The sequence below is a fragment of the Haliotis asinina genome, chromosome 16 (assembly GCF_037392515.1).
Source record: "Haliotis asinina isolate JCU_RB_2024 chromosome 16, JCU_Hal_asi_v2, whole genome shotgun sequence".
NCBI classification, from domain to species: domain Eukaryota; kingdom Metazoa; phylum Mollusca; class Gastropoda; order Lepetellida; family Haliotidae; genus Haliotis; species Haliotis asinina.
Genome location: NC_090295.1, coordinates 35,859,851 through 35,873,913, shown reverse-complemented (window position 1 = coordinate 35,873,913; position 14,063 = coordinate 35,859,851). Strand labels below are relative to the sequence as shown.

Here is a 14,063-nt window from a genome sequence, read left to right as displayed (position 1 = left end):
TCGAGTGGCCTCACCTCTGACAGTGAAGTTGCCACACCTAAGACAGTGAAGTGACCTCACTTCTGACAGTGTAGTTGCCTCACCTTTGACAGTGAAGTGACCTGACCTCTGACAGTGAAGTGACCTGACCTCTGGCAGTGTAGTTGCCTCACCTTTGACGGTGAAGTTCCCTCACCTTTGACACTGAAGGTGCCTCATCTCTGACAGTGAAATTGCCTCGATCACCTCTGACGGTGAAATTGTCTCTGCCTTAACTGAATGCTGCTCTGTTTTCACGTGTTCAGTTTACTGATGAACTTAAACGACGTTCTCCTCTCTCCAACAGACCAACAACATCCATCTATTTATTAAAAGTTGGTTGGTTGGTTGGACTGCTGTTTGACGCCATACTTGGCAATGCTGCAGTTAAACGGCTGCGGTGTGTAAATAATAGACCAGACAATCCAGTGACATCATGAACGGCGGTCTGGATCAGGCAATCTGGTGATACGCAGCTGGGATACGATGACATGTGTCAACCAAGTCTGACCACCCGATCCCAATAGTCGGCTCTGACGACAAGAGTGGGTTACTGAAGATTTATTGTAACTTCTTCTTGTTCTTCGCGGATTTGATATAGCAGGACACACACACACACACACACACACACACACACACACACACACACACACACACACACACACACACACACACACACACAATTAATATGCGTCAAAGAACAAAGGCAAGAACACACTCATACGACATGTGCAGACGACATTGAAAAGTGCCAAGGGTAGGACTGTGTCCAGGTAAACCGTTACAAGGAGCCGAAACTTCGGAACACATTGCTGCAATGTAGCCACTTTCCAGCATGAGGCTTCGGTTTGTTTTGGCTCGTTAGTTTTTATGTCGATTGTCATGATTGGTTTACTCACGAATAGCTAATACAATGTTCGGCATTTCGATCTGATTCATTTGGAATTGTACTCTTCCATTAAATCTTGATATTCAAACATTGTAATTAAACCCGCATGAGTATCATTGTTCTGAAAATAATCGAAACACAATTAGAGGCATTGGCAGATTCAAGAGGTGTAGGGTGGGGTGAGAGTGTTCAGGGAGTCCGGTGTATTGCAAAGAAAAATAACAGATTTAGTTATTTTACTAGGAAATGGCAACTAAATTTTATGCCATACCCTATTCTGACATTCTAATGAAGCACTCATACAATATCTCTTACTCAAAGCAATGTGGCCATTACTGTTATAGCCTTTGTGTAGCTCCTCTGGGTGCAACCTGTCACATCCAAGACATTGTCTGTCTTTATGCTGTGCATCCTCTTATGTATATACAGCTATGCATACTAACGTTATTGTGTAACTGTCAACATATGTAACTTTTCTGTTTGTATACATGGAACATGAAATGGAATAAAGGCAAAATTTTTTTTTACAAAACTGGGTTGTTTGTTGTTTAACGCAATATTCCAGCTATATTCTCTGTAAATAATCGAGTCTGGACCAGACAATCCAGTGATCAACTGCATGAACATCGATCTACGCAATTGGGAACCGATGACATGTGTCACCCAAGTTAGCAAGCCTGGCCACTCGATCCCGTTAGTAGCTTCTTACGACAAGCATGAGTTACCGACGGGCAATATTTTAACCCGGATCTTCACGGGTATTTAGATGTTTGTTGTTAATCCTGTATTTTGAGATGTTTGTTTATGTAATACATTGAGCGGTTTAATTACTCTCGGAGCGGTGGGGTAGCTTAGTGGTTAAAGCGTTCGCTCGTCACGCCGAAGACCTGGGTTCGATTAACCACATTGGTACAATGTGTAAAGCCCATTTTCTGGTGTCCGCCGCCGTGATATTGCTGGAATATTGCTAAAAAGCGGCTTAAAACTAAACTCAGTCACTCACTTTAACTGCTTTCACAATGTTTTCTTAATTAATACTTCAAATGCTCGACAGTATACCACGATGCTGACACAAAATTTCCTTCAAAACGCTGGAATTAACGTCATGGACTGGCCATCTAGGTGCCCTGACCTTAATTCAATAGACCGCTTTTGGGATGCTCTTGGGAGAAGGCTTCGTGTTCTTGGGAACCAACTTCAGAACTTGCAGGAACTTGGCGCTGACTTGCAAGAGCAATGGCGCAGAATCCCCTACCACGTGTTCACAAGCATCAGGCAGTCGATGAGGAGACGGTGAATGCGCGGGGCAGCCATGCACAATATTGAACTGAGAAATTTCGACTTTTTATTCTTGTGACTTGACATTCAGTATACCCATGTTTTGGAACGGCGGTGTAGCCCTATGGAACTGATTGTGGCACTGTCAGTGTATCGAGTGCATCAGCAATGAAATAATAACAATATAAAGGTCGACCGAAAAATCAAACATAATTAAAACACAATTATCACTTATTCATGACATATAATATACATTGCTGCTTGTATAAAACCAAATACATTATAAGAGTACACTCCCGATTCAAAAGTACAATATATTGTACTTGGGTTCACTTCCCTCGAAACGAAGCCCCCGGGAGACCGAACCCAGTCATAGCGGGTGGGGGTGCACTCAAGTGTAACGACGGCTTCCGATTGGCTGGTTCATTTGCTGATACGCTGAGGGCTCATTTAGTCTGTCGTACAGACCCTGAAGTATAAATATCCAAGGAAGCCCATGCAAGGCTAGAAAATGTGGCAAGTCTAGATTCTCTTAGCTTCTGAAAATGAAGAAAGTCTCAGGGCTCCATTTCATTATATTATTTTTTTTTTCACTATGGACATTTTTTCAGTAAAATATGTTCATTTCAGAGACTGGCTGTTAGTCTAGGGGCTCATTGTGTGTACAGAAAGATGGTCTGTTTGATGGGCATTTCGGAAGTAACAAGAAAGTAAGATTCTTTATGGATAACAATTTCATTTTTTGTACATGGTGCGTCGTTTCAGTATGGAGTCAGATACCGTTGAAATTTAGTGAATCGTTTGAACTCCGATTTCGCGGGCTTTTTTCCATCGCGGTTTTTTTCAGCTTTATAGGTTGAATTGGCATTTTGATGATATGTTTCGGTAAGTGCATACTTACTTCGGTCAGTGCAAGGTATCAGAATCTACAAAGTTGTCTTTTACGTTGCATGTGACATTTAACCATCTTACCATCTTACAGTGCCCTGAAGAAAGAATGTAAAGTTTCTTTTTTGACTCAGTATATAAAACATGGGAATATTTGCATGCGTTAAATAGAGGAATTAGTATTTACGTATTTGACTATGTTTGCAAAGTATAAAGTTGCAGTTATGCCGTTTATTTCCCCCCCCCCCCCCCCCCACACACACACACACACACACACTACCTCTCCCCAGAGACACATCATTCCATTACCAGCTCTTGAAATGTTACTGTTCGTATGTATTCCTAATGCAAACTTTCAGAAATGTCGTGTTATACGTATCTCAGACAAAATTAAACAATACTGAAAAACAACACTCGCAAAGAATGCTGACTTGGTGTAACAGATAAGTGCGACGAAATCCTACTCATCGGGAATCGAACACGGAATGCTTGTACATTATACCAAACCTAAGGCAACAATTTGCATGAGTTATCGAACTTGACAGTGTGACATTCGACCCTAAATGTTTACAAATAGTGACGCGAACTGTCAACAGAGCAAAAGATACCGGCTCTTGATTTCCAACGTTACCAAGAAACAGGTAGGTGCATGTTGTGATTATTTGTATATCCACGTGGCAGTTTGGTTATATTTAAGATATTCGTTTTGTTGGAACGTAATTGTGGCAGATGTATCAGCAGCACTGACCGCGTAAAAATAAGATCGTCTGTTGGTGAGGTGATTATCTAATATTACACATATTTGGTAAGTCTTGTGTGAAAACGTCAACAGGGTTCCTCCCGTTCCCCCATCCATAAAACTATTTATACATTTAAATAGACTACAATTAGTTTGAGTGAATGAGTTTCAGCAATATTCTAGCTACATAACAGGTCCGTGCCAGTTATATTGGGCCACTTGATGTAATTTCCTTAGACTCACATGCTATTTCAGTGTAGCATGAATACTTTTCATAAATTGAATTTTCATAAGAGCCAAGTCAGATTTTGCACATTTACAAGTGGGGAATCATCTCACCTACAATCACATTATATATCAGTTCAAAGACGAATATACGTCTTTGATCAGTTTAATTTTCTGTTCCATATCTTTGGAATGGCAACAAGTTGGTCAACATATGCACAGTAGCGAGAAGTGCTAGAATGTGGCAGGTTATGGAATTGTGCATTGTGGAACCATGCCTAAATTGATAGATGTGATGTCATTAGTCAAATAGTAGCGGGAAACCTGAACTGAAGTTATGTTTGCAGAGCAGCAATGATTTCACATTTACCTGTCAAATTTTACAAAGATCCATCTTGAACTCAGTTCATGAAAATTATTTATGCTACACTGAAATAACATGTAAGTCAATGGAAACAACGTCAAGAGGCCTGGGCCACTATAACTGGCACGGGTTTGTATATATGGCAGCTGTCTGTAAATAATCATGCCTGGACCAGACAATCAAGTGATCAACAGCATGAGCATCAGCTGATGACATGTGTCAAGCCTGACCACCCCATCCCTCCTGCCTCTTATGGCAGGCATGGGTTTCTGAAAATCAATATTCTAACCCAGACCTTCATGAGTTACTAAAACTATATTTATGCAACAATTACTCAAGACCTATAAAAAATAACTGAACTCTCTGTGGACAGTTATTACGAAATATATAGTTCTGTGTTCATCTAAAAAATGTGTCAATCATTATCGGGGCTAATAAAAAATAATCAGTATTCTTATGATCATATGGCATTAAGTGATTAAGAAAACATTATGATATTTATATTTCTATTGATTTTGCTGTCAAATAATCTGTTTCAATTGGATTTGGAATCAGTGATTTATGACTTCTTTATCTCTGGGAGAAATGCCCAGCAATAATGGAGTCATTACCAGCGTGAGTATTACAGATACACACTCCAGGTACCTGTAGTCATCTTCGAGACCCCATAATGTTTAACTTATTTTTACTGGCCAATCCAAACATTTTACAGTTTAATTTCACCTCCCAAAGACTAAAAATGTCAGGACTGAAATAAAATGAAAGTCATTAAAATCTGTATATTTCAGGGTTATACGCTTAAGCCAGACAAATATTATTTTCTGTGTTACAGTTCTGCTGGTCACATTTTTATCAAGAACAATATATATATATATAAAAATACAATAAAAAAATTACCAGCTCGAAAAACCTTATGAGCCTTTGACTTCGCAAGACAATTTGTTGGATGCTGGTACCTGTTTTCAAAGACTTTAAATGAATTATCTAACAATATTTGTGTTAGAAATCAATGCTTCAAGCACCTCAGCGGGTGTGAAAAACAGCACTTTGAAAAACTCTTTTGGTTTTTTGCTTTGACTGGTGATTTTTTTATTTTTTTTTTCCCTGATGCATTAAGATTTTCTTAGGGCACAAATCCATAAAATAAGAAATAAAACTGGTCTGGCCTTAGCCTGACTCATCAATTTTTATTTTTTTATTAGTTTTGAAATTTCATTTATGTTGATGTGCCTTTCAAGTGAATTTGTAAAATAGGCATTTTATAGATTGTCTTTGAGGATCATATTTTATACATACAAGCCTACAAAGAAAATTCTTGTGAAAACAATAACTTTATGTTATTAATGTCTGGTATGAAAGAAATTCCTTACCATAATGGTGTTTTTTTTATTTGTTTTAATTTTTTTTTTAGTTTCAATATTTTTTCCAGGCCCTACAATAATGTTTAAATGAAATGGAACGATTCTCCTAAATGACGCCAGCTAGAACAAATTACAGAAAACAAAATGCAAAAGTTGTAAATCACAACCGAGAAGGCTGTGTGAATATATCAGGCAAGAAACCCTGGACGAGGAATGTATCCATTTGGTACCCACACAAAGGAACGATGTCCTATGCGTGTGAAGCTGACAAAGAAATGCTTTCCATGTCATGTGTCTATTAACAATCTAACATTGTGAAATTGGCATAATGTTTCAGGATATTTTAACTCATGAAAGGGGCAGTAGGGTAGCCTGGTGGTTAAAGTGTTTGCTCATCACACCAAACGTACAGGTTGGATTCCCAAAAGGGTATTGCTAAAAGAGCCATAAAACCAAAACTTACGCTCTTGTCAAGCCAAATGGTATCACTGCAACTACGTACTGGGACCTACAAAGCAGTGTTAGACTAGCCATAGAAGAGTAACCCTATATATGTGAAAGCATAGATGAACTGATGTAAAATCATAGAATTTCATTCAATTTAATATAAAAGTTGTTCATAGACCCTAGAATCAAATCGCCTTGATTGTTTTGAAACAAACGTCTGAGTGGTATGTGATGCGCGTTAACTTTGATCAACCTTACTTGTTCTCGGTGAATTGTTTAATGTGCATACCCCTTGTAATATAAACCAATAATTGTGATTTGAAACCATGATCATATAATGTAAAATAACTTTTATCCAAGTTGAAAAAAATTCTGATTTATATGTTTAATTGGCTAGGTAAAATTATGAGGATTCACAATCTTAATTTCACTTTATTCGATATACTTTTTGTTGAAAGTGAAATTCATCGGTGCGTATTCACTGCATACAGACTATGATTAATTAGTGAATGTAATTGTTATGTAAATCTTGACAGTGTGTTGGCAAATCATTGATGGTAATTGATCGCAATGTGATGTAACGCTAATATGTATATTGCACTGCCAGAAGGTGTCTAATCACTGGTTACATAAAAAGTGATCCTGTGACTGTAGGTACCACTCATCACAACAAAATGATAGCACCAGCGTTCTGAATTCTAGGGTTGCCATGTTTACAGGCAATTTTTTCATGAAAGATAATTATAGTCTAGAGACCATAGACCATTATTTTATAGTTATTGCCCTAAGTCAAGCTTGAAATGTTGATGTGGATTTAGTATACTGGACAAAAGTAGTTAGGGATTGTTGAAGGCATTTTTAATTCATTGCTTAATCATAGCATGTCATCAAATCCATTAATGCAGGACATTAACATCAATGTGGTGTTTAGTCATATTGGTAGTTTTGGAATTCTGAATAAAATATTTTTGGCGTTTCCATGGCAACCAGTTTGACATAGACTGAAACTGGTGGTAGTGCTCTCTGCCCGGAGCAGAACTCTAAAACATTTCACTCTTTGTTCAGCAAACTTTGCACATAGCATGGTCTAGTGGTGTAATGGTGCCTTTTGGCAATTTTTGAATTCTGATTAAAATATTTTGGTGTTTCCATGGCAACAAGTTTGAAACTGGTGGTTGTGCTCCTTTCAGGTTCAGAACTTTTGAAACCTTTCATTGATCTCCTTCCACTTTTCCATATACACACCACAGCATTTGGCATAATAATAACTTGTAGACATATTCATGAAGGATATTTTGCCATTGCTGGGGATATAGCATTCTCTTTCCACAGGTTACTTATCATATCTTCCTACGAACCTCTGTTCTAATACGTCCATATTTGCTGGTTCTCATAAAATCCCCCCATGGCAAATAATCGCCTCTCAAAGTATCTCCCATCTTTCTATCCAATCAGAACGCATGATACATCGACTTACAGCCAGCTTGACTAACCTAAGCAACTTGGTGACTTGTGTTGATGTGACACACAAGTTTAATAGCTAGCTTGTCAATGAGGGCGAGGGAGATGCCATTGAATGACCATTTCATGGATGTTCTCTGTCTGGAAGAAACGTTTGCATCTCGTGTTGGCGAAGAGGTTCTTGTTTTGCTGATGCATAAGGAGATGACCGAGGCCTTATGAATGATTACTTTTGAAAGAACATCTCTGATTGCACAACTAAATCAGATGGCAACCAATCACAAATCTTGAACACTTGCACCATGAAAGAGCCGTATTAAAACAGAGGTTTGCTGGAAGATATGACAAGTAACCTCTGTGGGAAGAGAATGGGGATATAGATGACATTGTCGTTCATGTTCAGTTAGACTGATGTTTGTGTGTTGACTGACTTATGTAATATGGTTTATTCATTACTGCTCTTCCCACCTGTGTGACCAGATGCAGTGGTTTTCCCAATTTCTTAATTTTTGCAATTTTTCATTATCGTGGCCCTCACGTTTAGTTTGGGGAATCAGAAATCAAATCCACTATCGATGATCAGAGAAATTGTAATGAATGATGATCGATTAGAATTAAATATATGAATCTTTAATGTAGTCACCAATTTATTATCAGTATTATAGGATATTTATATAGTGCAGATATCCTCACAAGCAGTTTTTGCTCATGGTGCTGGTACTTTTTCCCTCGATCACTGGATGTCAATCTCAACAGCACATAGTATTATCAGTCTAAACTCCCTCAGGAGTATACAACTGTTGCTGGTGCACTGAGTTTGCTGTAGCTTTCTTATCCTAACTTACTGAGGTACCCATTCATACCTGGATGGACTGGGACATATAGTCACAGTACTTTACTGCACGTTTTGTACCCTCAACTAGGTGTTTGCATGTATTCATGTGACCACCATCTGGTCATATATACCAACAGATTTGTGGGTTTTGTTACGTGCACAGGTTTGTGTCCTGTACACTGGGGGTTGTGACAACACGGAGAGAGTCTGCACACAAAGCTGACTCTAAGGTTTCTACACCCAGACACAGGTATGCCAGATTCCAACACCTCAGCCTTGCTTGCTCCCTTACCTGGACCTATAGCCAGCTCACCCACCATGCCCCATTAAGGGTCTTCCCCATTTTTTGCCTAATTGATAACTAATGCTGTCACGAAATGAAATGCATGCATGCTAAAAAGGCTTAGTGGTTAGAATTTTGCAATATGCATAGCTTTATGCTGTTGAGCCCAGGGTTTGTTCATGAATATTTGTCTGGTTAGTTTACTTCATTCAAGTGTTATACTAAAACAACAAAAATCTGATTAATCGAACATATATTATTTAAATCTAAAATTATATTTAATCCTTCTTTTGATTGATTTTTGATTATTTTCAATCATTGTAACACTTTTAAAATTTTAAAACTAATCCTGTTATTGTTTGAAAGTAATGTATTAATTATTCATTGATCATTGGTAATGTAATGATTTCATAACTTAATCTGTAACAATTCCTGAATTAATTTGAGCATTTCAGCTTGGCAATAAAAGTGTAACAGGACACACAACACAACTCTATACTTTACTGTCCACTTGTGAATTTGTGAGCAACATTTTCAGTGTTGTGACCTTTTAAAACATCCTGGATCTGTCTCTGCTTTTTATCATGGTCGCCATCGTCTCCATATACGAATGACCCAGCATTGGTCATGCCTGCAACCTCATCTAATGCCAGATCCCACAAGAATATTGATCTGTCAAGCATCGGCTCTAATGCATGATGGGTATCAATAGTATATCATTGTATTTGTTACCAATGGGGTTTGTCATGACGATGATCCACCTGCAAATGTTTGTTACCTGTGGTTCTGTGAAGAAGGTATATCACTTATCTGGACATAAGTCAGACAGCAACGGGAGTGTCTGTTCACCTGGAATTGTAAGTTGTGATCTTGTTTTCTTGATATTATGTGTGATATATCAGTTTTCAATGTATGATACTGGCTGAGTTTGCTGAAGTGCTATTCTGAAATGACAAATGACACATCTTTGTGGACTATGAGTGATTGAGTTTGGCTTTATGCATCTTGTAGAAATAATCAAGCTATGTCATGCTGGGGGACACCACAGACAGTTCTGTATCACATACTTGTTTGCTGCCTCAAACCCAGTTATCACTGGAATCAAGTACTAGAAGGCTCATTTAGTCAATCTTATGTGATTCATAAACATACTGATGCATTTACCAAAGTAATGAACATACTTCCTTATCTCATAGCAGAAACAGTAATTTTGCTAGATTAATTACTTTCAATACTTTTAAGACATGCAGAGATGTTTCACTGTTGCCTTATATTGAGGCCTTTTGAATTCCATTTATTTTGGGTTTTTTTAGTTTTTAAGTGCCAGAAAGATCATACCAGTAACCTCACATAACATGATTAGTATTGCGTCGTCCAGACATGATTATTTCCAAACTGTAGCCATATAGCTGGAGTATTGCTGAGTGCAGCATAAAACTAAACTCACTCTTTGTCAACATGCACATCATTTAATTCTGGGCTAGTTCCCATGTCAAAGTATGTACATGTATACCCTGAATAGGAATGCTATTCAAAACCCAACTCTCTCGTTCGCTTGCTCGCTCGCTCACTCACTCACTCACTCACTCACTCACTCACTCACTAACTCACTCTTCTTTCAAAATAATAAGTCTAAATAGTAACTTTGCAAGTATTTTGCTGTGATGATATTTGATGCATAGAGAATACTGAACTTTGTCTAGTGTAATACCATATTTATGAAACCAATAAATGGTTTGGTGTCTAACGGGCCTATCTATCTACCCATACCATTGATGAGTTGGAAGGATGATACGTTTTTTTCATAACTTGCTTTCATCTTCTCTCAGAGCATCAACTCCTTTCATTAAACCACAGCTTAGTGTTGTGATGCAAATAAGGATGTGCAATCATAGTATTAGTTTACAGCGGCCTTAAGCATTATTGAAACCTTTCCTCTGAGTGTTTGATCAAACCAAACACAGGTATTGATTTGTGGCAGTTGATAATGACTTGCTTGGTGTATGTATTAATGCAATGTTTAACTATTGATAGCCCAGTATGGATTCCAGTTACAAGCAACCTAGTTTTTGGTCAAGTGACCATATGTCGAGGTGTCCACTCAGTTTTACTTCTCAGGTTTGTGAAATCAACTCAGAAAATACAAGGGCCATAGAGCTGAAATGTTTTATATAGATCCCAGCAAAAGTGTCTCTAAAACTTGCTCACAGATTTATGATTTGGTGATAACATCATTTTGGTATGTTTAGTCATTTCCAGAGTTTGATATCAGTTCAACACGGACAAAGTGTCAATCAAAAGGTTCTGAAGAAAATTTTATTATTTTGAAATCATGCAGATGAATTTCCAAGCAAAAGTTAAATCAGGTAAAAAAAACAGTGCATATCTACGTGTGTCATTATGAAATTAAGCATGAAGTGAGCATGTGGTTTCAGATTAACATTATACATGTTTTAAGAGCGGTTCCATTTCCTGAATGCACTCACTCACTCACTCACTCACTCTCACTCACTCACTCTCACTCACTCAAATTTGTTCATCTTCTTTCTCTAAGGCACATTTAAAATTTTTACAAGGACATCTTTTGGTATGTAGAGCTTACACCGCCAAAGTATTTTGTACCTTATCACCACCACACCCCACAATCTGCCATCAGCCAGCTAAATTTAATCATGAGTAAACATGAAACATTGATCTGCCCTGGAAATAATACCACAGTACACCAGTACCATATTTGCTGTAATAAACAGCCACACAGATAGTCATGCATGTTAGTCTTTCTGATGGCCTCTAAAAGTTTGGAATTTCTTAAAAAATGCCTATTTTGAGAGTTTCCATGGCAACATTAAATATGGCTGGAGAGTGGGTAACACTCTTCACCCATGCACTGTTGGATCTAGTAGTGGATGATTGATATTTGACAGCATGCTTTGTTTATTTAATTAACAGTTCCACTTTCCATGGCAATGACTTTGACTAGATATGGCATGGAATATCATTTGACCAAACTTCTCTAGAAGACAAGTTTAGTGGTGAACTTGTGCCTTTTGATAGTTTGTGAATTTTGAAATACAAGTATTTGTACGTTTCTGTAGCTACAGCTTATATTTAGAATAAAAACTGGGATAGTTCTCCTTTCTAGATCTGGGAAAACATGCAATTCATCATTTGGAAGCAATATTTGTCAAGCTGTGAACTGTTACCTGACAATACTTTTGGTTCTTTACAAAATGAAATTTCGAAATTTCCATAGCTACATCTTTGACTTATGCCTGAAATCCAAACAGGACTCATTAATTGAAAACCTTTAAATATTTTCGATAACCTGTACCAAAATAGTTAACACCTGAATCACTTTGAGCTTTTTTCTCACAGTGATATTGTCGTAGCGATTGATTCAGGACAGCCATTGTCCAATATTCCTTATGACCAAAAACTGTGTAGCCAATCAATGTGAGACATAATTGTGATTATTTAATCTGCATTGTTAATCCTTATCACTCGCGCAGTTTACATTGTTATGGAAGTCACCCTGTACCGTACTGTCACTGTTATTAATTACTGTATATTACATTTATAGCCTTAACTGGTCATCGTCCTTGACCATTTTTTAATCTTTTCTGTCCATTGTTGTCAAAAACTGTATATATACTCGCATCTATATCGTCAAGTGGGCCGGTCCTCTGACTCTTTGTATGGGCAGTAGTGGGCAGGATAATGGTGCTCATACAAAAGGCCTTGGGGTTAAACAGGGACTCCGCCCACCCCATTAATGTATACTTGTCTTCTGTAATCTTAAGCCTGAACTCAACTGATCCCTTTCTCTTTGTCAACATGCACATCGTTTAATTCTGGGCTAGTTCCCATGTCAAAGTATGTACATGTATACCCTGAATAGGAATGCTGTTCAAAACCCAACTCTCTCGTTTGCTCACTCACTCACTCACTCACTCACTCACTCACTCACTCACTCACTCACTCACTCACTCACTCACTCACTCACTCACTCACTCACTCACTCACTCACTCACTCATGACCTCTCATCAAAAGTTTTGGCAATAATGTATTCCTTAACTTAGGTTACTTACAAGCCGATCTAGAATCTTTTCAATGGGCACATACTGAAACAGCTCACATAATACAGTAAATATGGTAAACCTAATTTTGAACTATTATCCCATCAGAGTGCTTAACATTTAGAACTCTTACCTACAGTTATCACAATAACGGAAACAAGAACTGGCCGTTACAATCATGGGAGCATAGATTGTTATGATATTTGGAAGACAATAAATAAGTGAATTTGGATTTTGTGAACTGACTTTTGAGATGCTCCCTCCTCTGGTCATACCAGGTTTGGTGTATCGTAAATGGAAACCACTGACAGTGTCTGTTATGTCCACAATCAAATCTAGGTCAGATAGTGTATCTATGCTTTAATGCCCATAGATATTGATATGGGATTAATTATATTCCTCAATAACCATGTCTTTGCCGACGCTTTATAAACACAATTTCAAAACCTAATATATCAATGAAACATGCAAGTCCACTGACAGGCAAAACACTAGCCTGACTTACCCTTTAACAACCACTACGTCAGTTGTCAGATAACGTACATTGCGCAATGTACAACCACGATTTAAGCTGGCTGACACACGCACAGCACCAGTCTTGCTTATAGGTTAGTGCTAGAGACAGGATATTGTAAGCATTGTCTTTGTTATTGTGGATATATTCAACATTTGTTTTCACAATGGCTGACAACAAAGCCCAAGGACAAGCTGGAGGTAAGATACAGTTTCTTTTCAGAAAAAGACGTCGACTACTCAGCTCAAGGTTTAGAGACACATAGTCACATGAAGTATTCTTTGAGGATAGAAAGATTATTGTATAAATATGTCTTGACTTTGTCATTTGACTGTCTTAGGAAGTATGACTTAAGGACAGAAGTCAGGTCAAGTATTTTTTTAAAATATGAATATGTTTTAGTGAAATATATAATTAAGGTCTGGACTTTGTGAGCTGTTTCAGCAAGTGTAAGTTGAGGACAAAAATCACATCAAGTATTCAGTGAAATAATTAAGGTGTTATACTGATTTAAGATGGTTTATGCTTTGCCATTTGGCTGTCACTAGGGCTGGGGCGGGCAACCCAGATACCAAGGATATGTGGATTAACAGGTAATGGATTAAAACTATGTAATATATTGTTCTTTAATGATTTACAGGTTGTACCATCTTTGAAGATTTAGACAATTTACCATCACTTCTT

The 14,063-nt window shown here is 37.7% G+C and overlaps 1 protein-coding gene across 2 annotated transcripts in view; it reads left to right on the top strand.

Annotated features, from left to right (window-relative positions):
• Nucleotides 1–3,677: 3,677 nt before the first annotated feature.
• LOC137267556 (phospholipid scramblase 2-like) overlaps nt 3,678–14,063 on the top strand; it is a 37,328-nt gene continuing 26,942 nt past the window's right edge. The window contains exon 1 of one of the 2 annotated variants that reach the window (XM_067802034.1): nt 3,678–3,714. Coding sequence is in view for 1 of the 2 variants with exons in the window: in XM_067802033.1 (XP_067658134.1) it covers nt 13,546–13,579 (34 nt within the window). In the remaining variant the exon portion in view is untranslated. Of the gene's footprint in view, nt 3,715–13,447; nt 13,580–14,063 lie in introns of those variants that run through there. The other variant, XM_067802033.1, reaches the window with a different exon arrangement.